Consider the following 24537-nt stretch of genomic DNA (forward strand, 5'->3'; position numbering starts at 1 on the left):
GTAAGCAGCCCCTACAGCGTCTCCTGTGAACAGCCCCTACAGCGTCTCCTGTGAGCAGCCCCTACAGCGTCTCTCCTGTGAGCAGCCCCTACAGCGTCTCTCCTGTGAACAGCCCCTACAGCGTCTCCTGTGAACAGCCCCTACAGCGTCTCCTGTGAGCAGCCCCTACACCTACAGCGTCTCCTGTGAACAGCCCCTACAGCGTCTCTCCTGTGAGCAGCCCCTACAGCGTCTCTCCTGTGAGCAGCCCCTACAGCGTCTCTCCTGTGAGCAGCCCCTACAGCGTCTCCTGTGAACAGCCCCTACAGCGTCTCTCCTGTGAGCACCCCAACAGCGTCTCCTGTGAGCAGCCCCTACAGCGTCTCCTGTGAGCAGCCCCTTAAATGGGAAGAGCGTCTCTTGAGTGCGGTTTGGAAAATATTCGCGATGGGGGAGACAAAGACGGCTTGGAGCATCGTGGCTGACACGCACGCCGTAACGGCCTTAATAGCTGCCCACTGGCAGCACTTGACCCTTCCACGTGTGAGGCTACACGAGTATCTATATATTTAGTTTATATAGCGTTACACACACCGCACGGTGACGTAATACACACACACACACACTACCTCTCTCACAATAGAATGTGTGCGCGCTGTGTGGATGTTTGTGCTGTGCGCCATGCGAGTGCATTGTAGCGCCGTGGGAAGAGCATTGCACGGTAACACAGTGGGGAGCGGTGGCGCCGCGGTTAGCGCACTGCGCCATGCAGACGATAGCTCGACGAAGTGGCTTATTGCGTGGAAATTTATAGCAGCCAAATTGCTCCGAGCGCGTGATATTTATTCTAAATGTGGAGGTGGAAAACCGGAGGAGCCGGAGAAAAATCCACGCGACCACGAGGAGAGAGACACCGCAAACTCCAAATATACTGCAGGCGTCAGGGTCGGGATCGAACCCACTACCTCTTGCATATCAGGCGAGGGAGTTAACATCTCATAGCCACGGCGCCCATGATAATCACCCTCTGATTGCCAGCGTTCTGACCAGAGATGTAGCCTCTGCTGTTGTTCAGCTGCAGGGCTGTCCACGGCACCTGTGCCAGGCCATGTGTACTTTGAGGCCACGTGAAGTGTCGACAGCTCAGCTGCTGGCAGAAGGTCACAGGCACCCAGGTGCCATCGGTTGACTGAGTGAGATGGCTGGCAAATGCACCACCTGCGCTACCCCACTGTGCGCTAATACAACGACCCCGTCACACAGCCGTGCGGTGTAGACAGAGCGTCGTCGAGTGCGAAGCGTGCGTGAGAGCACATTTGAATGCTAACTTATCATTAAACACTCGCGCGCCCAACCTCATCACACTTGATTCTGGTCTCCCATTTCTGCGTAATTCTCACAAGAGTACTAGTAACGATGATGATGCGCACACACACGCACACGCACATACGCGAATGTTGCATCAGAGCGGGTCCGATTTGAGACAGTCGCCGTCATTCATCCAAGAGATGGCGGTGGGATGACAGCGAAAAGGGGACGACGCGATCCACGGCGGCTCACGAGGAGTGTGCTGCCACGACCGCGGAGCAGCTCCCCAAGCGCCGCGATTGTCCACTACCCCCCCCCCCCCCACCCTGAGCACACAGACACACGTGGCACTTGCACCCACGTGGTGTCCTGGCGGGGGATTGCCTGGCACATCGGGTTTTAATCCGAAGGGCCCCTAGAGGGAAAGTCCCACGGTTTCCCGGTGCCAGGAGATTGGCCGACCCTGGCAGGACAGGTTACATTGCGGTGCCCCTAAAATTGGTTTAACATTGTGTGGGCGCAGAAAGAAAAGGTTCCCTGGGCCAACCGCAATGAGTTACTCACACAACATTGGGGGGACGACAGAGGGCAGAATATTAAGTAAGAAAAGCGCAAGCGCCCTTCCAGACAATAGGCAACGAGGGACAATGGGTGGCCAGCGACCGCCGCCACGAACAAGAGGAAGGACACGGTAACGGGGAAGTCGGGGGGGCGATAACCACAGGTAGGCGCACGATTGGCCGCGCGGTACAATGCCACCCTGAGCCTTTGCAGTGAGGGAATTAGGCCACGGTAGAGACGGTCGAGAGGGACGATGGCGCAGGTAAGCGCACGATTGGCTGCGCGGTACAACGTCACCTTGGGCCTTTGAAGTTTAGAGAATAAAAAGAGTAGCCAGGACGATTTTAGGGCTCTTGTCTTCAACCTCTGGGCCGTTAAGACCCACTCCCTGCCATCCTGTCTCCTAGAGCCACTCGCAGCATTTGTGTGATGCCAGCGAGTGCTGCTACGAGGCAGTAATAGGTGAAGTTTTCTCTCGTCCTTCTCCCTCTGACTCTCACAGCGCGAGTGCGATGCCGTGAGCACAGCTTCGAGGTACGTGGTCGGACGTTTGAGTGACTGCGTTCGTAGGCAGAGTTAGGCTAAGCTCTTCTCGCAAATATTCCCCCCGCCCAGGTAGTGTGTATTTGCGCCGTTAATAAACTTTAGTACAAAGTATCGGTGCAGTGTGATTTCTGTGTGTGTGTGGGGCACGCGCATGTATCACAACATAAACGGCCGCCGACGTTCGCGCGTCCGTGCAGCCTTGCCGCGCGAGTATTCGGGCGGGGGCGGGGTGCGTTAAAACCGCTCGCCGACGCTCGTGAGTGTTTACGAGCGTGCGCGTGTGTTCAATTTATCGCCTGCAGTTGCGCACGCGTTCGCGCTGCCGCTTTAGAGCGCGTCTTAACGCGGGTGTGAAGTAGCGCATAAACACCCGCCGGCGCGCATATGCGTGCAGCCGCTTTTTGTTAGCTTTTGTGTGCAAGCGGATTAGGGTTTAACCACCTGGAGGCACGCGCGCATATTCGTGTAACCGCTTAGCGCTTGTGTTAGTGTGCAGTGCAAGTGGATTAGCGTATGACCGCCCGCAGGCGTTCGCGCACATTCCCGCAGCCGTTTAGCGTCAGGCTTAGTGCGGGCGCATCTTAGAGTCTAATCACCGGCAGGGGCGCGCGCATGCTCGCCGCTGCCGTAGCGTGTGCGTGTGTGGAATAACCCCGTGCGGTGGTGAGCCAGCGATTTAGCTATGTCCCTTAGAGGGGGCGCTAACACGGGGGAGGTGGGGGGGGGCGATCACCCGGTCGGCGGGGGCCCGGCGGGGGCCCGATCGATGCGGTAGAGGAGGGAGTGGAGGGAGCAAACGTTTCGCCCCACCTGCCCCGCGAGGGCGGTGGGGGGCGAGGCGGTGGGGGGCGAGGCAGTGGGGGGCAAGGCAATGGAGGGCGGTAGCATAGCCAACGACAATAACGATTATCTAAACCAGTCACGAGCCTCCGCCTAGGTCGACTCAGCCTCAAATAGCCGGTGCGGTGTGTAAACATCGCCACGTGGGGAGACAAAGGCGGCCAGCAGCGGTGCTGGCCGCCCACCCCCTCGTGTGCGGTGCCGGCCTTCATAGGTGCTGGTTAACAGCACTTGCCTCAAAAGTCTACTGTATGTACTGTATGGTGAATTTCTTTCGCACCGTACGTAGCCAACCATGAAAGCTAATCGGAGGTGCGGGGGAAGGACAACAAACTAAATATGGGAGACCTTTGTCTTTGTAGTGACGCTATTGTTATTATTACGAGCCTGTAAGAGGACACCCTCGCTAGTAACCACCCAGCCCCCCCTCGCTCGTAACCAGCCAGCCCCCCCTCACTCGTGACCACCCAGCCCCCCCTCACTCGTGACCACCCAGCCCCCCCTCACTCGTGACCACCCAGCCCCCCCTCACTCGTGACCACCCAGCCCCCTCACTCGTAACCACCCAGCCCCCCCTCACTCGTAACCACCCAGCCCCCCCTCACTCATGACCACCCAGCCCCCCCTCACTCGTGACCACCCAGCCCCCTTCACTCGTAACCACCCAGCCCCCCTCACTCGTAACCACCCAGCCCCCCCTCACTCGTGACCACCCAGCCGCCCCTCACTCGTGACCACCCAGCCCCCCCCACTCGAGACCACCCAGCCCCCCCCACTCGAGACCACCCAGCCCCCCTCACTCGTAACCACCCAGCCCCCCCTCACTCGTAACCACCCGGCCCCCCCTCACTCGTGACCATCCGGCCCCCCTCACTCGTGACCACCCAGCCCCCCTCACTCGTAACCACCCAGCCCCCCCTCACTCGAGACCACCCAGCCCCCCCTCACTCGTAACCACCCAGCCCCCCCTCACTCGTAACCACCCGGCCCCCCCTCACTCGTGACCATCCGGCCCCCCTCACTCGTGACCACCCAGCCCCCCTCACTCGTAACCACCCAGCCCCCCCTCACTCGAGACCACCCAGCCCCCCTCACTCGTAACCACCCAGCCCCCCTCACTCGTAACCACCCGGGCCCCCCCCACTCGAGACCACCCAGCCCCCCCTCACTCGTAACCACCCAGCCCCCCTCACTCGTGACCACCCAGCCCCCCTCAGTCGTGACCATCCAGCCCCCCCTCACTCGTGACCACCCAGCCCCCTCACTCGTGACCACCCAGCCCCCCTCACTCGTAACCACCCGGCCCCCCCCCACTCGAGATCACCCAGCCCCCCTCACTCGTAACTACCCAGCCCCCCTCACTCGTGACCACCCAGCCCCCCTCACTCGTAACCACCCGCCCCCCCCCCACTCGAGACCACCCAGCCCCCCTCACTCGTAACCACCCAGTCCCCCTCACTCGTGACCACCCAGCCCCCCCCCCACTCGTGACCACCCAGCCCCCCTCCCACCCCCCTCATGAATAACTCAGAACGAGATCATTTTCCCCTCGATGCTAATTGTTCTTCACGTTGAACTAATTTAATGCTGAGTCGACCTAAGGGAAGCCCACGACAAGTTCAGGTAGGGAACGCCGATTGGTGGCTGGCGTTGTGCAGCGTGGCCAGGAATCGAACCGAGGTCAGCAGGAGTGAACCACCGACACTGCTCCAGTGATCACACAATAAGACTTGAGTGGGCTTGGTGAAGAGATGATGGGCTGACGCGGTACAGGAGGACGTGGAGCTGTTGGAACTTGCGTGTGACCGGTGCTAACAGTGTCAAGATCGGCCTCTGTGGAGGAGGAGGAGGCTCGTGAAGGACGCTGCTGCTGCTGGGGAGTTTGAGGCAGTCGCCCTCCAGCAACAGCGGAGGGCAGAGGAGCGACGCTCACAACAACGAGCGGAGGAGCACCGGGCGGATAAAACGCAGCGAGTTGGCAAAGTAAGGTAGTATAGATGCCGCCTTTGCCAGTCATCTCAGTCAGTCAACCCCTAGGTTTGTACAACGAATAGCGACGCAATGTCCGATCCACAAATCTGAAGGAGACGTGACAGCGACGATGATCAAAAGCCTTCCATGCACACGTCGCATGATAGCGTCAAAGTGCACCTAGCCTGGCACGGTGCGCGGTGGTAACCGCACCTCAAAGTGGTGGCGAATACATGCAGCTGTTGTTTTTGTGCGCGAGCGTGTTGAGTGGTCAGCGCACCCAGCGACCTGAGCTCGCTTCCCGCTCACGGCGAACATCGGTGGCGAATATGCGAACCGATAAGGGCCTCCCCCTAGGTAGACTCAGCCTTAAACGAGTCCAGTACCCGGTTCGTTGTGTAAATATATATATGTTGAGCTTCTTTTTCACCGAACCTAGCCGTCTAATCACCACCGGGGGGGCAAACACGGCCGGTCGTAATTCTGAACCCGTCCTGGGCCTCCCCTAGGTCAACTCAACCTGGTTGCGGTGTGTAAAAACATCGCAACTGAGGAGACAAAGGCGACCGAGCGTGGCGTTGGCCACCTATACTACCTCGCTAACAGCGCTTGCCCCCAAAAGCCTGCACGGCTCCCCTGGGGGTGGATCTTTGTGCCCGCGTCTCAAGCCCCGTGGCACACGGCAAAGTCTCCTTCCTGTTGATTGCGGTACCGTTCGTGCCACGGCTCCATCATGCGGCTTTTGTTCACGAAGCACTTTTTTTATTTATCTCGGCGGGCCAATGCAGAACTTATCAGAGCTTCCCAGCAGTGGCAGTACCGAGACAATGGCAGGAAGCCTCGGGTTAAATGATCAGCCAGGCCGCGGGAATAGGCGGCATCATCCGTCATAATTGAAGTACTTTGTAGTGGCACGACCGTGGAGCAACTCCGCAAACGCCGCGATCCCCTCCCGGCCCCCGCACTAAACACACAACCCGCACGCAGCGCACCCACGTAGTGTCCTGACGGGGGGTTGCCTGGCACATCGGGTTTTAATCCGGAGTCCCCCTAGAGGGAGAGTCCCACGGTTTCCCGGTGCCAGGAGATTGGCCGACCCTCACAGGACAGGGTTACATTACGGTACCCCTAAATTGGCTTAAAATTGTATTGGCGCACAGAAACTCACCGGGAAAACCGCAACGAGAATGCTCACAGCACGGGGGGAGCGGCTAGGGGGGAAATAGCATGCGGGCGGCGCAGACGGGGAGGGGGGAGGGAAAGCCCTGGACCCCCCGCGGAGGTGCAGTCCGCGGGACCGAGAGCGGGCGTGTAGACATTGGTTCGAGGCGTAACAGAAAATAACGCTCCAGGAAAAGGCGGGGCATCAGTTTAAAATCGAAAAGCAGGCGCATGATTGGCTGCGCGGCGCAACGTCCCCCTGGGCCTTTGAAGTTTAGAAAATAAAGGTGGGAGCCCTGGGACGATTAAGTCAGTTGTCTTCAACCTCTGGGCTGTCAAGACCCACTCCCTGCCGTCCTGCCTCCTCGAGCCACTCGCAGCATCTGCGTGATGCCAGCGAGTGCCGCTGCGAGGCAGTGATAGGTGAAGTCTTCTCTCGCCCTTCTCCCTCCGACTCTCACAGCGTCCGTGTGATGCCGTGAGTCCAGCTTCAAAGTACGTTGTAAAACTCTTGAGTGACTGGGTTCGTAGGCAGAGTTAGGCTCATCTCTTCTCGAAAAGTATTCCCCCTCCAGGTAGAAGGTATTTGCGCCGGTAATAAACTTTATTTCAGAGGATCGGTGCAGTCTGAATTCTGTGTGTGTGGTGGGAACCTCAGCGTGGTGTTGGTAATTTCAGTGCGTGTGTGAGGCGCGCGTGTATTAAAACATACACAGCCGCCGACGCTGGAACGTGTTTACGCGCGCGTGTGTGAAACACGAGCGCCTGCAGTGTGCCGCGTGAGTAATTAGGGCGGGGGGGCGGGGTGTGATAAACCCGCTAGCGGTCGTTTACCCAGCGTGTTTACACAGCGACAATAGCATTAACGGCGAGGCGTGCGCGCACATTCATGCAGTCCTTTAGCATTAGCCTTTGTGTGTTGGGGATTAGGGCTCAACCACCCGGGTGGTGCGTGCGCATATTAACACCGCCGTTTTCTTTAGCGCTAACCATTGCGCGGAATAAGCGCCTGCAGGGGCGCGTGCGTGCACGCCTCCGCGTTCACTTTGTGTGGTGGTGGTGGTGGTGTACGTGGGCGTGTGCGGGATAATCCCGGGCGGTGGTGAGCCAGCCACCAGCCATGTCCCTCAGAGAGGGCGCTGGCGCGGGGGGGGGGGGCGATCACCTGATCGGCGGGGGCCCGGCGAGAGGGGCCGAACGGCGCGGTGGAGGAAGGAGTGGAGGAGGGAGTGGAGGGGGCCAACGTTGCGCTCCACCTGCGCAACGAGGGCGGCGGGGCGGACGTCGGCCTCTACAACTTCGCAGTTACCTCGCGCCCGCGTACAATCCGCTGCCAGATGACCGCCTGCCCGCGGCTACGGCGGTCATGGGGGGTTGCTTGACCATACTTCACCGCAGCCGGGTATTGGTCGATTGGGAGGGACAGGATGGGATTCAGACATCAGTGCCCGCCACTGATGTTCGCCTTGAGCGAGAACCGGGGTATAATCCACCGTGGTATCGAGCGTTCCTGTCAGTAACACCTCGTGGCAACCCCGCAGGATTGGTTTCATAGACCTCTCAACTTTGCTGATGATACTCATAAAGATCGAAACTGATCCCGATAGACTGGGCACCCAGTTGCATCGTCGCACGCGGTGACACGCGCACAGTTACTGGACAAAGACACACACATGCCCACATACACACGTGCCCCCCCACACACAAAAAAAGATCCCCCGTATAGCCTTAACAGACTGTAGGGGCAAGTGCTGTTTGCGAGCACCTATGAAGGCCGGTAACGGTACACGAGGGGGTGGGTGGCCAGCACCACGCCCGACCGCCTTTGTCTCCCTAGTGGCAATGTTTACACACCGCACCAGGTACTCATTTGAGGCTGAGTCGATCTAGGGGAGGCCCGGGACCGGTTCAGAAAATCGTCACTGGTGTTGGCCGTGAGCGGGAATCGAACCCGTGTCGCCGGGTTCATAGCGCAGCACGCTAACCGCTACACTATCGCTCCCCACACACACAAAGACACACACATGCACACACACACGTGCCCCCCCCCCCCACACACAAAGACACACACATGCATACACACACGTGCCCCCTATACACAAAGACACACACATGCCCAGACACGTGCCCCCCCACACACAAACACATGGCCACACACACGTGCCCACACAAACACATGCCCACACACGTGCCCCTCCACATACAAACACATGCCCACACACACACGTGCCCACACACACACAAACACATGCCCACACACACACGTGCCCACACACACACACACAAAGACACACGGGCGTGCCTACACACAACGACAAAGACAACAAGCTCTTGGGGCAAGTGCTGCTAGCGAGTAGAAGGTTGACACGACACACGATGGGGTGGGTGATCAGCACCATGCCCAGCCGCCTTTGTCGCCCCAGTGGCGATGTTTAAACACCGCACCAGGTACTCGTTTGAGGCTGAGTCGACCTAGGGGAGGCCCAGAACCGATTCAACTAATCGCCACCGTTAATGTTCGTGAGCGCCAATTGAACTCGGGCCGCCGGTGTCGTAGTGCAGTGCGCAAACCACTGCGCCACCGCTCCCCAAAGATAAAGATCCCCCGTATTGCCTTAACAGACTGTTGGGGCAAGTGCCGTTAGCGAGCACGGAACGGCACACGAGGGAATGGGTAGCCAGCGCCACGCCCGGCCGCCTTTGTCTTAGGGTTATCACACCCACACACACACAGACATTCGCATGAATGGCAGCAATATATCATGCACATACACAACACAATACAGATACCCACGTAATACAGCTCACAAGGTATCATTAGATACGGGGCACACGCGATACCGAGTGATGACACGACTGCTATCGATACGGGTGCGGGTGTCACATTACCCGGTGTGCATATCGGTGAGGGACATTGAGTTGGCAAATGCCCTAAGAAAACAAAGTCAAAGCGCCACCGTATAGCCGTCTGCATTGAAGGGGCAAGTGCTGGGTAGCGAGCACCTTTAGATGGTGTTACCAGAGCTACGCCCGACCGCCTTTGTCTCCCCAACGTTGATATTTACGCACCGCGCCAAACCCATTTAAGGCTGAGTCGACCCAGGGAAAGCCAAGGACCGCTTCAGATATCTCTCGCCGCCAATGGACGCCGTGGCTCGGAATCCAACTCCTGCACCGCGCCACCACTCCCCGCTCCTCCCCCTGTTGTGATGCCGTCCACAGAGAAGCGCAGCGCCCGCGTGCAGGGGGCGCGCGCTGTTAGCGAGCGCCTATTGCGGCTGCCGGGGGTCGCGTGCCACTCGCGTGCCACTCGCGTCCCCTCCACCCCCCGTGCCCCGGCGGTAGCGACACCGGACACCGGCCTCACCCTTGCAGCCGCGCTGCGTCACCCCCCCACTCTCCACCCCCCACGGGAACCTTAACCCACACGAGCGGGCCCAACCCCCAGCCCCCTATAACCCCTTTGCTTGGCCTGCCCCCCACCCCGACTCCGACACCCGGTCCGGAGTTGTGTGACACGTGCCGTTGTCCACTCGCTCCACCAGCGATGCCTTCGTTTGGCTTCACGAGTTATAAGCGTGCCCATTGAACCCCCGAGACTCCCTCAATTATTCAGTGTCAGACAAGTGTCCCTTTCACCCCATACAGACACACAGCGGCTGCCCATGAGGCTCGGATTCCTTAAAACCTCTCCAGAGTTTGCCCGCGGAAACAAATGCTGCCGGAAACATTGGTCCGGAAGACCCGTGGCCTGATGGATGAACAAACGCTCTCTCGGGACGCCGCGGTGGCTAGGAGATATTAACTACCTCGCCTGGTATACAGGAGGTCGTGGATTCGTTCCCGACCGTGACCCCTGCTCTGTATTTGGAGTTTGCGGTGCCTTTCCCCGTGGTCACGTTAAATTTGATCTTAGTCCTCCGGTTTTTCCCTCCACGTTTAGAAACACGCATTTAGAGAATGTGATTGTGCTACGTTTGCACGTGACAAACCACTTGGCTGAGCTATCGTATATTGTCAGGGGGTCGCTTCTGAAAAAAAGCTACTTAACTTAGTAGGCCTGATGTGGAAAAAAAACCGGTTTATATCTCGTAAAAATTACTGCTCGGCAGTAGCATTGATTGTACTACCCACACCCCGGTAAACATGGGCCAACGTTGGTCCAACGGTTCCAAGCCCCATGGGCGAACGTTCAACCATGTTTAATCACAACAGCGCGTACAATAAACATGCTCCATGAATGAAAGGAACGAACGCTTCTCTCCTGAGGCTGCTGCACGAGGAATGACGCATTTAAATGATGAATTTGAATGAGGAGTTTGAATGAGGAGTTTGAATGAGGAGTTTGAATGAGGAGTTTGAATGAGGAGTTTGAATGAGGAGTTTGAATGAGGAGTTTGAATGAGGAGTTTGAATGAGGAGTTTGAATGAGGAATTTGAATGAGGAGTTTGAATGAGGAGTTTGAATGAGGGGTTGGAATGAGGAGTTTGAATGAGGAGTTTGAATGAGGAGTCTGAATGAGGAATTTGAATGAGGAGTTTTAAGGAGGAGTTTGAATGAGGAGTTTGAATGAGGAGTTTGAATGAGGAGTTTGAATGAGGAGCTTTAATGAGGGGTTTTAATGAGGAGTTTGAATGAGGAGTTTGAATGAGGAGTTTGAATGAGGAGTTGGAATGAGGAGTTTGAATGAGGAGTTTGAATGAGGAGTTTGAATGAAGAGTTTGAATGAGGAGTTTGAATGAGGGGTTTGAATGAGGAGTTTGAATGAGGAGTTTGAATGAGGAATTTGAATGAGGAATTTGAATGAGGAGTTTTAATGAGGAGTTTGAATGAGGAGTTTGAATGAGGAGTTTGAATGAGGCGTTTGAATGAGGAATTTGAATGAGGAGTTTGAATGAGGAGTTTGAATGAGGGGTTTGAATGAGGAGTTTGAATGAGGAGTTTGGATGAGGAATTTGAATGAGGGTTTTGAATGAGGAGTTTGAATGAAGAGTTTGAATGAGGAGTTTGAATGAGGAATTTGAATGAGGAGTTTGAATGAGGAGTTTGAATGAGGGGTTGGAATGAGGAGTTTGAATGAGGAGTTTGAATGAGGAGTCTGAATGAGGAATTTGAATGAGGAGTTTTAAGGAGGAGTTTGAATGAGGAGTTTGAATGAGGAGTTTGAATGAGGAGCTTTAATGAGGGGTTTTAATGAGGAGTTTGAATGAGGAGTTGGAATGAGGAGTTTGAATGAGGAGTTTGAATGAGGAGTTTGAATGAGGGGTTTGAATGAGGAGTTTGAATGAGGAGTTTGAATGAGGAATTTGAATGAGGAATTTGAATGAGGAGTTTTAATGAGGAGTTTGAATGAGGAGTTTGAATGAGGAGTTTGAATGAGGCGTTTGAATGAGGAATTTGAATGAGGAGTTTGAATGAGGAGTTTGAATGAGGGGTTTGAATGAGGAGTTTGAATGAGGAGTTTGAATGAGGAATTTGAATGAGGAGTTTGAATGAAGAGTTTGAATGAGGAGTTTGAATGAGGAGTTTGAATGAGGAGTTTGAATGAGGAGTTTGAATGAAGAGTTTGAATGAGGAGTTTGAATGAGGAGTTTGAATGAGGAGTTTGAATGAGGAGTTTGTGGTGGCGTGAGACCGAGGAGTGTCCCCCTGGGGACTCGAGCGGTGACGAGTGTCATCACTTTGACGGTCACCGCATCATCTTCATCATCATTGCGCGGCGCGATCAGATGCGCGCCTCTGCGGCCGTCTGGAACGCTCTCCCTTCCCAACAATTAAGAAGCCGTTAGGAGCTGAAGTCTTATGGATTGGCAAACTCATTTCTTTTAAACCGCTTTTTGTTGTTTGTTTATTCTCCTTCCTCCGCACCTTCGATGAGCACGGTTGGCTCCGTGGCGTGGTGCGAAAGACGTTAAGCAGGCTGCGTGCACCGCACGTTGAGCCACGGGGACGCCACGCAAAGACGAGAGCCACTTGGGTGGACCACCGCTCTCGTGGTCCGCGTGGCCCTGTGAGTCGCGGACGCAGCACAGCCCAGGGGTGGTTGTGTCTCCACTGCCTTGTACCTCACGCACTCACACACACGGCATAGACCTCCCCCCCCCCCCGTAGTTATATAGACTAGGTAGGTACACTGCTACCTATTAAGACCGACATGGCTCACGATGCAGTGGGAGGCCAGGACCACCGCTAGCCGCCTTTGTCTCTCCAGCACTAATATTTACACACAGAGACAAAGATCCCCCGTGAAGCCTTGACAGACTGTTAGGGGCCGTCCATAAATGACGTCACGCAATTTTGGACGATTTTTGACACCCCCCCTCGTCACACGGCGTCACAAAAAGTCAGACCCCCCTCAAATATGACGTCACAAAGCTCTGCCCCCCCCCCAAAAAAACATATTTCCATTTTGAAAATAAACATGCTTCAAATCGCTTTAAACTATTGTCATTGTAGTGCGTATTTAATGTGGCGCTGCACTCTGATGTTGTAGGAGAAAACATTTATTTAAAAGTCTATTTAATTAAGTAGAACGTGTTGTCTATATTTATTAAAAGTTGCGCATTTTGATGTGACGTCACATTTCTCACCCCCCCCCCTCGTCACACATCGTCACAAATGTCTGACCCCACCCCCCTAGGTGCGTGACGTCATTTATGGACGGCCCCTTAAGGAAAATGCTCCAAACGAGCACCTACGAAGGAGGGCAAGGCACACGAAAGGCTGGTGCGGTCACCACCACGCACGGCTGCATTTGTCTCCCCGGTGCTGATGTTTACACAGCGCGCCAGGTATTCATTTAAGGCTGAGTTGAACTCGGGGTGGTCCAGAACCGGTTCCGATATTCATCACCGAAGTTGGCCGTAAACGGGGAATCAAATGTAGGTCGCCGGGTTCATAATAGCGCAGTGCGCTAATCACTGCGCCACCGCTCCCCCGCGTAAACTTACGCGTGCACGCACGCGCGCGCTCACGCGTGCACACACGCGCACGCGCGCAGTATTTATAGCGAACAAAGCGGCCCCGAGCGGAATGCGCGCGACCCGCACCCTCACCACCCCCATAGACACGCACAGTGCATGTACATGCACAGTGTGCCCGGATAGTCGACACGGGCTGCTGGGGAAAGTGCTGCCGGCGAGCAAGCACCCCCACAAGAGGGGCTGGGTCACCATTGTCCCCCCATTGCTGAAGTTCGCTCACCGCACGGCGAACTCATTTAAGGCTGAGTCGACCAAAGGGAAGGTGAACCGTGTTAAATTATAATCGACTTAGCCCATCATCGTCAACATCATCCCTCTGGGAGGGGGGGGGTGCGTAAAATGGGGGAGACTGAGGCCCCCCTCGAGATGGAATTTCCGCCGCTGGTTCAGGGCCAGCAAATGTAGCGGGAGCGACACAAGTCGCACGCGGTGGCTGTGTAAACTTCCCGTGCTTGGCGCTGTAATGGACGCGCGGGCTTGTCATCACATATTTTAATAATAATCATTGCGAGAGAGACGGAAGCGGCCGATGAAAACACTTTTCCCGTGCGGGCTCGCTGCTCGGCACTGCCCTGCGCTGCTGCACACAAGCGGGCGGACATCAATTTCTGAGTAAATACCGCACAGCGGGGGGGCGGGGTGAGACTCCCCGGTGAGGCTTCCAGGGAGCCGGACTCGCGCGCGGGATGTTGTGGTGCACGTGGGTCCACGCCATTGTTCGATTGGCAGAAAAACGAAGTGGGGTGATTTCCAGGGCAAGTCTGGGTCCTAATTGCCGTGATTACATCAGCTGGCATCCCGCGGAGATGGGAAGACGTAAACAGCAGCTAATGCCACGTACACACGCTGGACTTGGCACGGCCCGAGTAAGTGTTGAACTTCTTTCGCACCGTACGTAGCTAACCGTGCTAATCGGAGGTGACGAGATTCGGATTTGACCTGGACGTGTACAGGAGGCGGTGGTGTAGCGGTGAGCGCGCTGCGCTACGAACCCGGCGACGGGAGTTTTTTTTCCTGCTCACGGCCAACACCAATGACGCGTTTCTGAACCGGTCCTGGGCCTCTAGTAGGTCGACTCAGCCTCAAATGAGTACCTGGTATGGTGTGTAAACATCGCCACTGGGGAGACAAAGGCGGCGTGGTGCTGGCCACCCACCCCTCGCGTGCCGTGCCGGCCTTCATAGGTGCTCGCTAACAGCACTTGCCCCAACAGTCTGTTAAGGCTACACGAGTGATCTTTGTCTTTGTTTATTGTGTGTATACAGTAGAGTGTACAATTGTGTAAAATCCATGTTGTAGTCTTTTGTGTAATAATGTAATATAGTGTGTATAAATAGTGTCATCACTATTAAACATATTCGTTGACCACGTAGTTCGAGAAGCTTTCCATGGATGTTACGGTGGATTTTCAATCTGGTATCGATACATTGGGAGGTTGATCGATGCTCGGGTGCAGGCAATCATGTTATGTATGCAGTTGATCGCTGGTAATTGTTGCTCACTCTGAGGAGTTGGAGATGCTGCTGCTGAACCTGCAGCGTGCTACGAAGATACGGGGCCTTACCCTAAGTCGCACTAACAAAAAAGCTCCTGCCTGGGTATTTTATGCCATTAAATGCTCCCCTTCACTTCCCATGAGTGATGGGGTAATTGTGGAAAGAGTGGGGAAGTTTCCGTAGCTGGGTTGTGCGCTTATGACCAGCACCGGGTTGACAGCAGAGGTCTCACTGCGAATCAGTCGGGCAGCATTACCTTTTCATCAGCCACGTAACGCTGTGGAAGCTACATGGCCCATCGCTGCATATGACTTATCCAAGCTTGCGAAACATGCAGCCCTCTAAAGGAACATATTTGCATCAAACACACTGTAGGCAATTAACAAAATGAACTACACTCTGCACAATAAACGTACTGCATATTTGTCGCGCGGGGCCCCAATATAAAAATGAGCAGTTTTCATATTTCATTTTAAATATGAACGCCAATTGGACTATCATTGTGCCAAACGTTATCTCTGTAGCGTTTCTGGAAGTGCAAATTAACTCCCTCCTGCCCTTGCTGCAGAGCTCAAATGCGGGACCAAAAGTTATAAATACATCTAAATTTGGCAATTGACATGTTCCAGTTATGAGCATTAAACGCGACTCTAATTGTGGCAAATGTTATGGTTACAGTTCTTCTCGGAGCTACACCCACGAGGGCTCCGTATGGCGATGTGAGTCACGGGCTCCCAAAATAGGAATATTTGTAGGGGCGCGGTGGAGCAGCGTTTGGCGCTAAAGTCCCGGCGGGCCCAGTTGGATTTCCGGCCGCGGATAGCAACGTCATTGGTGATGATCTGAATCAGTCCGAGGCATCCTCTAGACCGACTCGGCCGTAGATAAGTGTGTAAACGTCAGCATTTGGGAGACAAAGATGGCCGGGAGTTGTTTTGAACCACGACACTTCCTCGTGCACCGTGCCAGCTTTCGTAGGTGCTCGCTAGCTGCACTTGCCCAAATAGCCTGTGGGGGCTACATGGGGGATCTTTGTCTGTGTGGGTGTAGGTGGTGGTCAGGGCACGGGTCGCGCGAATTCCGTGCGGGGCTGTGGACGCGCGCCACGCGCGGAGCCGCTTTGTTCGCTATTAATACCTGCGCGCGTGTGTGTGGGCACGTGTATGTGTGTGTATGTGCACGCGCGTGTGTGTATGGGCACGCGCATGTGTGTGGGCACGTGTATTTGTGTGTATGTGCACGCGCGTGTGTATGGGCATGCGCGTGTGTGTGTGGGCACGTGTGTGTGCGGGCACGTGTATGTGTGTGTGTGTGCGCGCGCGTGTGTGTAATAGCACGCGCGTGTCTGTGTGTGTGTTGGGGCACGTGTATGTGTGTGCACGTGTGTATCTTTGTTTTTTGTGTGCACGTGTATGTGTGTGTGTGCACGTGTGGGGGAGCGGTAGTGCAGCAGTTAGCGGGCTGCGCTACGAACCCGGCAACCCGAGGTCGGTTTCCGCTCACGTGCCAACACCAGTGACGATTAGCTGAACCGGTTCTGGGCCTCCTCTAGGTCTACTTAGCCTCAAATTAGTACCTGGTGCGATGTGTAAACATCGCCACAGGGGAGACAAAGGCGGGCGGGCGGGCGTGGATGCTGGAAAACCTAACCCCTCGTGTACCGTTCCGGCCTTCACAGGTGCTCGCTAACAGCACTTGCACCGACAGTCTGTTCAAGGCGAAACGGGGCATCTCGGTCTTTATCCCGCCCGCCAACACAATAGAGCAACACGAGACCCTGCTGACATTATTTATGCCTTAATGTGACTCATCGAGCCACACGAGCGCACAGAGAAAGTCGTCTCGTGCTGTTGCGGAGCACTGTGGATGGTAAAAAGAGACCCTTGGGAGGGAAACGGAATCGGTCTGTGCGAATTTGTTTAAACAAATGAACGTCTTGGCGGTATACCGGTGGTGCGTGGTATATATATAAAAGCAACATTTTCCGCAATAATAATTTTATTCGTTTTCCCGCGATACGGAAACCCCGGTCAGAAAATCTTGCGGGGTGGTGGTGATGGTGGTGCGAGTCAAAATCAGTTATCGCGATGTCAAAGCAGACGGAAGCATGAACGTTACGTGAGCGGCTGAACACGAAGCTTCACAGTCTGTTGCCATATAGTAGCACCTAGCCTCATGATGATTGGCTGCTTCGTGTTCCAAAGGCAGATTTTACTCCTCGTGTCCTAGACTTGGCGGGACGCTTTCTTGATTAATTTACGGAATAATTTCTTGGCGGACGGTGGCATGAAAGCATTAGGACTACGTGGTGTCACCACCACACGTTCGAATGGGAACGCGGCTGCTGAATCTAAGTGCAACTTCTGATGGAGAAAGTTCTGCAGCCCACTCAAAGGGTGCAACAGCGACATCGTCAGATTGTGTTATGAGGACCGGCGTGTTGTTATGCTGCACCAGTGTACCGCCAATACGTCCACATGCTGCTGGGAAACATTGGCGTGTAACTCGACTTTTTTTTGTAACCACACGCCGAGATGCGCGGTTTTTTTTGTGCGCTCGAGGCTCGAGCCTTGCGCAGACCACCATCTCAAACGGAACTGCGCGTGCGGCCATGCTATTTCGTCGTTTTGTTGTCGTTGTGGAAAGCCAAGAAAGCCAAGCAGGTGGACGGGACCGCCGTGCGAGTGGGCGCCGTGACCACAACGGCGCGCCACGTGGCGCAGCAGCCTCGATGGAAGTTGCGTGCGAGAGGCTGCTCTGTGCCACTCGCTACTGCTGCTACTTCTGCTGCTACTACTGCTGCTGCTGCTACACGTGGTGACAGCATAAGGCAAGGGGGGGGGGGGGGGTCTGCAACCCGGCGCGTGCAGCTTCGTGCCCTGTTAACCTTCTCCTCCTGGAGGCCACGAATTGGCCAGAGTCGTAATTTCTGGTTACCCTTCTGAGCGCGTTCGCCGATATGCAACGCGTGGGGGGAGGGAGGGCTGTGAGCGGTAGCATCGTGGTGTTGGAGAATTCGTGGCGCTGCGATGTTGTGGCCCAGACGCAGTGCTGCGGCAGCAGCAGCACACTCACGCGTTGTGCAATGTGCATTGCGTTATTCTCTTCCTGTTGTATGGATGTTCAACTTGTGAGTATAGTTATGTTTTTTTTTACGTACGGCGCCTTTCAATATGAAAGGCGCTTTATAAAATAGAGGCAATTTTTACGAACTTCTTTCGAACCGTATGTAGCCAACCGCGCTAATCGAAGGTGTGGGAGAAGGACCACAAACTAAACACAAATGAAATTAGATTATCGTGGATTGTGGCAATAAATTCGTGAGATAAATTCCATTGTCGAGGTCTGATAGCCACGACGATAAGGCTTCAGGAGAGAGTTCGTGTGGTTTTGCAATGACCTCTATACGTTAAAGGAGCGCAGACTTAAGCGGTTTTACTCTACGGGCCACAATTTGGGCTGCAGGGCCACAATCTCACCATCGCGGCAACGTCATTCATTTTACATTAATGACGGAGATGTGCGCGTTGGCCCATAGATGTTATGACGCGGTTCATGGTTACATCGCCGGTGTCTTCGAGGAATGTCAAAGCCAGGTGGTGGGATTTCTGGGTCTCGAGTGAGGAGGTGCATATTCTGGACGTCTGCGTTGTTCCACTTTGTCCGCCAGCGCTCTTCTGGATCTGGGTGGGACTCTAGGCATTGGAAAGAGATTGCTCACGGATTGCGTGGTCGTAGTTGCGGTGCAAATACGGCCTTGCTCAGTGACATACGTATGCACTTACTTCGCACCGTACGTAGCCAACCGTGCTAATGGGAGGTGCGAGGTGAAGGACAACAAACTAACTGACACGCAAAAAGCCGTTTTAAAGAAATGATTTTCCAACCTAGGTGATGATTTAAAAGTGCATGGCGTTTGTATGAAGCAATTGGAGAGGCCTTGGCTCGCGGCACGAAAGAGACGCTGCAGCGGCTGAGTGCGGAGCGGGGTTTTTGGTTCAGGGAAGTGGCAAAATGCGGAGGTCAAAACCGGTCCGCGTGAATTTGTGTAAACAGATCCTACTGGGCAACATCGCTGTGGAAGTTTATTTCACAAGCACGCGGATATGTGCGCTGCGCGTACAAAAACTGCGAGCCTTGTGCAGACCAATTGCGAGTCGTTTTTTTTGCAAACCGATAACACGTATATATCGAAATGAGAACGACTCCACATGTGCCGTAAACTGTTCATGTTAACGCCAGGAACACGATCGCCTTCTCATTGACCACTCTAAATAGTTGCGCAAACGGAGAGTAATAGCGGTGGTGTTTTGTAGAACAAACCGCGCGGCATTTGGACCACTTTGCCCGACCGTTGCAGACCACAGGTGGGATGAGGTCCCACGTGTGGTCAAGGGTGAGGTCAGGGTCAAGGCTGGTGGCGCCTCCTAAGCCAGGGGTACGGCAACCTGCGGCTCGGGAGCCGCATGCGGCTGCTGTTTAAGGACTGCATCGTGACCATTGTTTATTAAAAGGACCCCGCCGTCTCGGTTTCACCACAGAGCGCATTGCGGCTCTTGACACATTGAGGCGTCTTTTTTTTACCGAATAAAAAGAAATGTCTCTGCTTGTTATTTTGGTTGCCAACCCCTCCTCGACATCAATGCCACCGTCGAGAGAAAATGTTCTCGAGTCGGCCTCGAGGATTTAACTGGTCTCGAGGACCCAGAGACTGGCCTCGAGGACCCAGGGACTGGCCTCGAGGACCCAGGACTGCCAGTTAACGGCAACTGTGGCGCGTGGCTGTGTATAATGATGCACGATCAGTGCAAGTGATTTACTGCAACGGAATCGCCATTTATTGGCCTTGAACGTTTTTGGCTGTGCAGCACGCACGCCGAAGGGAACTCTGGCGCCATCTGGTGGGGTCCCCGCGTATTGCGTCCGGCTCTTTCCACCCTCAGCCCCCCCCCGACACACGGAGGGCCAAAGCCTTCACGACAAAAAGTCAAATATCTCTCAGGAAGAAGTCGCTTTCGCGTAGATTCCGATTACACTTTGAGCTGAATTCCGTGTGCGTGTTCGTCAAGCACACGAGGCGAGGCCGTGTGCCACAGCGGTTAGTGCATGTATGTGTATGTATGTTGAACCTCTTTCGCACCGTACGTAGCTGACCATGCTAATCGGAGGTGCGGGGAAGGACAACAAACTAAACACAAAAGGCAGTTCTAGATTATTTAAAAGTGCATAGGTCCAGTGGCCTCCTAATATCGGAAGAGCGTTCCAGACGGCCGCAGAAGCGCATCTGAAAGAGCGCATCGCAGTGACCGTCTGTATATGATGGCCAGCCCAAAAGCCGCTGCAAAGCCAAAATCCTCTGCGAATCTAATTCCTGCGCGGGGTCCCATTCAGCCAATCATCTCTCTCAGGGTCAAGACAACAAGTGACCCTTTAGAATTGGCCGGGTGGCCCAGGAGACAGAGCAATGAGTTGGCACGGCCGGGGTCTCGTATTTCAGTCACCCTGGTGATGAGGCAGGGTTCTCAGGTGTAGCGAGCTGAGTTCATCTTGGGTTTGTTTTAATGCAGCACTGTCATTTATTTTATTTTATTCATCAGGTAAAGCCCACTGAGCTATGTTCTCAGGTTGAGGGGCGACCTGACCACCCATGACAGCTGACTGAAGTGGCTGATATCACCACACGTGGCAACTGAGTAGCAGCCAAATAATCTAAACGCATGTTGAGTCTACATGTGAAGGAAAAACTCAACTACAGTGAGGGAAAATAGTATTTGATCCCCTGCTGATTTTTACGTTTGCCCAGTGACAAAGAAATTATCAGCCTATACTTTTAATGGTAGGTTTATTTGAACAGTGAGAGACAGAATAACAACAATAAATCCAGAAAAACGCATGTCAAAAATGTTATAAATTGATTTGCATTTCAATGAGGGAAATAAGTATTTGACCCCCTCTCAATCAGAAAGATTTCTGGCTCCCAGGTGTCTTTTATACAGGCAACGAGCTGAGATTAGGAGCACACTCTTAAAGGGAGTGCTCCTAATCTCAGCTTGTTACCTGTATAAAAGACACCAGTCTACAGAAGCAATCAATCAATCAGATTCCAAACTCTCCACCATGGCCAAGACCAAAGAGCTCTCCAAGGATGTCAGGGACACGATCATAGACCTACACAAGGCTGGAATGGGCTACAAGACCATTGCCAAGCAGCTTGGTGAGAAGGTGACAACAGTTGGTGCGATTATTCGCAAATGGAAGAAACACAAAAGAACTGAGGTTTCATAATGTAAATGCTCACCCCGAGCCCTCAATACTCTGATAGTGCACTGTTTTTGAGTTATACGCCTTTTGGCGTCTTCTGGTCCAACACCAGTGGAGACTAGGCTCTAAGAAAAGCCGTCTCGGGTGTGGACCAATCAAATTCAAGGACAGTGCATATTATTATCAGAGTTGTCTCTTTTGTTTGCATTGATTGCTTGTGTTGTGGTTATTGCAAACATGATGTCTTGAATAAAGGTGTCAGTTTTTGTGCCAGTTAAAAGGGTAAAACCTATTACTATGACTGTCAATCTCCCTCCGCCTGGGGCTCCATGCAAGATCTCACCTCGTGGAGTTGCAATGATCATGAGAACGGTGAGGAATCAGCCCAGAACTACACGGGAGGATCTTGTCAATTATCTCAAGGCAGCTGGCATCATAGTCACCAAGAAAACAATTGGTAACACACTACGCCGTGAAGGACTGAAATCCTGCAGCGCCCGCAAGGTCTCCCTGCTCAAGAAAGCATATATAAATGCCCGTCTGAAGTTTGCCAATTAACATCTGAATGATTCAGAGGACAACTGGGTGAAAGTGTTGTGGTCAGATGAGACCAAAATGGAGCTCTTTGGCATCAACTCCACTCGCCGTGTTTGGAGGAGGAATGCTGCCTATGACCCCAAGAACACCATCCCCACCGTCAAACATGGAGGTGGAAACATTATGCTTTGGGGGTGTTTTTCTGCAAAGGGGACAGGACAACTTCACCGCATCAAAGGGACGATCGACGGGGCCATGTACTGTCAAATCTTGGGTGAGAACCTCCTTCCCTCAGCCAGGGCATTGAAAATGGGTCGTGGATGGGTATTCCAGCATGACAATTACCCAAAACACGGCCAAGGCAACAAAGGAGTGGCTCAAGAAGAAGCACATTAAGGTCCTGGAGTGGCCTAGCCAGTCTCCAGACCTTAATCCCATGGAAAATCTGTGGAGGGAGCTGAAGGTTCGAGTTGTCAAACGTCAGCCTCGAAACCTTAATGACTTGGAGAAAATCTGCAAAGAGGAGTGGGATAAAATCCCTCCTGAGATGTGTGCAAACCTGGCGGCCAACTACAAGAAACGTCTGACCTCTGTGATTGCCAACAAGGGTTTTGCCACCAAGTACTAAGTCATGTTTTGCAGAGGGGTCAAATACTTATTTCCCTCATTAAAATGCAAATCAATTTATAACATTTTTGACATGCGTTTTTCTGGATTTTTTTTGTTGTTATTCTGTCTCTCACTGTTCAAATAATCCTACCATTAAAATTATAGACTGATCATTTCTTTGTCAGTGGGCAAACGTACAAAATCAGCAGGGGATCAAATACTTTTTTTCCCTCACTGTACGTGTATTTATCAGGCAAGACCCACAGATATATAGCTTTTTTTCAGAAGCGACCTGGCCACGAATGATAACTCAACGAAGTGACGTACCATGTGGAAATTTTTCGCAGTTAATTACTCTAAACGCATGTTTCCGAATGTGAAGGGAAAAACCGGAGGACCCAGAGAAAAATCCACACGACCACGGGGAGAACATGCATACTGAAATGTACAGGCCTCAGGGTCGGGATCGAACCCACGACGTCCTGTATACCAGGCCAGGGAGTTAACATCTCCTAGCCACCGTGGCACCCCACTGTGCCTGCATGTATCTATGTTGAACTTCTTTTGCACCGTACGTAGCCAACGGTGCTAATTGGAGGTGCGGACACCACTCACCGCTGCGCCATCCGCAAACACGGAGACGTGCAGATATTTTAGATGTTTTCAGCCAATGGAACGAATGACTGTTTTTATTCGACGTCGTGTGGAATGAAACCGGAGCGCCCGGAGGAAATTCACGCGTGCGAGGGGGCACCACTCGATACCCCCAGACGCAATGGGACAGATGACATTGGAGTTGATGGTCTCGGCCGCGTCACTGAACGGACGCACAACTGCCACATATCGAATGTGATGTCACTTAAAATGTTATTAAATTTACCTGATTTTTGGAATGCGATACGGTGGTTTCATTGGCACGTGGTGGACGCGCTTTACAGGGCACTACGGGCGGAGTCCGAGCGTGGATGAAGAGGGTGACTGAAGTGACTTCTTCCGATTTACTGTCGCAATTCTTCTCAACGAATTCCTCTTCCGGGACTGCTTCCAGTTCCAGACAACAAGGTGGGCCGTCCGAGAGGAGCGAGAGAAGGGAACCGTGACAATGGCCAGCCGCCCGTCATTCGTCACCCGTCTACCCCGAGCACCCCCCCCCCGCGCGATGGAAACATCGGCGCCGGGAGATCAAAGAGGACGGGGAAGTGGGGGGGGTCGATGCGTCCAGCACCCCGGGGGTAGGGGCCGTTACCACGCTCGCACCGCCTGACGCGACCAGCAGAGACCGCCGGGTCGATGTTGTCCATTCGCACCAGCAGAGGACGACCCACGGGACTCAACGGGGGGGAGGGTAGCCACACACGCCGGGAAGAGGGTCCCCTTTCTCCCAGCACGTCCAATGATTCGGGCTCTCTTCTTCTGGAGGATGTCTTCGGTGCTCAGCCGTTGTCAACGACCTCTCAGGTGCTGTTTTGTTATTCGCCCCGGAGTCTCAGTCGTTTGTTGCGAATGATTATAAATGTAAAAAAAGACCGCCGTTACAAGTGGGAGAGATGTTTGTGGATGTACGCTGAACTTCTTTCGCACCATACGCAGCCAACCGTGCTCATCGGAGGTGCGGGGGAAGGACAACAAACTAAACACAAAATGTAGTTCCAAAGCGAGGGTGTCAGGGTATGTGGTGTGTTGTGATGGTGTGGTGAGAGTCTGGTGTGTGGTGTGGTGAGAGTCTGGTGTGTGGTGTGGTGAGAGTCTGGTGTGGTGAGAGTCTGGTGTGCGTTGTGCTGTGATGGTGTGGTGTGTTGTGATGGTGTGGTGTGTTGTGTGTGGTGTGGTGAGAGTCTGGTGTGCGGTGTGGTAATAGTCTGGTGTGCGTTGTGTTGTGATGGTGTGGTGTGTTGTGATGGTGTGTTGTGTGTGGTGTGGTAAGCGTCTGGTGTGCGTTGTGGTGAGGCTGTGGTGCTGTGTGCTGTAGAGGTTGGCTGACTCACGTGGTGGTGGTGAGTGAGTGCGTGTTGAGTGAGTGGGTGAGTGCGTGTTGAGTGAGTGGGTGAGTGTGTGTTGAGTGAGTGAGTGGGTGAGTGCGTGTTGAGTGAGTGGGTGAGTGTGTGTTGAGTGAGTGGGTGAGTGCGTGTTGAGTGAGTGAGTGGGTGAGTGAGTGAGTGAATGTGTGAGTGAGTGAGTGCGTGTTGAGTGAGTGGGTGAGTGAGTGAGTGCGTGTTGAGTGAGTGGGTGAGTGAGTGAGTGAGTGAATGGGTGAGTGAGTGGGTGAGTGTGTGTTGAGTGAGTG

The 24537-nt window shown here is 53.9% G+C and overlaps 1 protein-coding gene across 1 annotated transcript in view; it reads left to right on the forward strand.

Moving 5' to 3' along the window:
* Nucleotides 1-2101: 2101 nt before the first annotated feature.
* Nucleotides 2102-24537, forward strand: part of LOC142924852 (uncharacterized) — a 42264-nt gene continuing 19828 nt past the window's right edge. The window contains exon 1 of the mRNA XM_076067746.1: nt 2102-2110. Within this exon, the coding sequence (XP_075923861.1) occupies nt 2102-2110 (9 nt within the window). The remainder of the gene's footprint in view (nt 2111-24537) is intronic.

This window comes from Petromyzon marinus, chromosome 17 (genome assembly GCF_048934315.1).
Source record: "Petromyzon marinus isolate PM22_M1 ecotype Great Lakes invasive population chromosome 17, UKy_Petmar_22M1.pri1.0, whole genome shotgun sequence".
In the NCBI taxonomy this organism is placed as follows: Eukaryota; Metazoa; Chordata; class Hyperoartia; order Petromyzontiformes; family Petromyzontidae; genus Petromyzon; species Petromyzon marinus.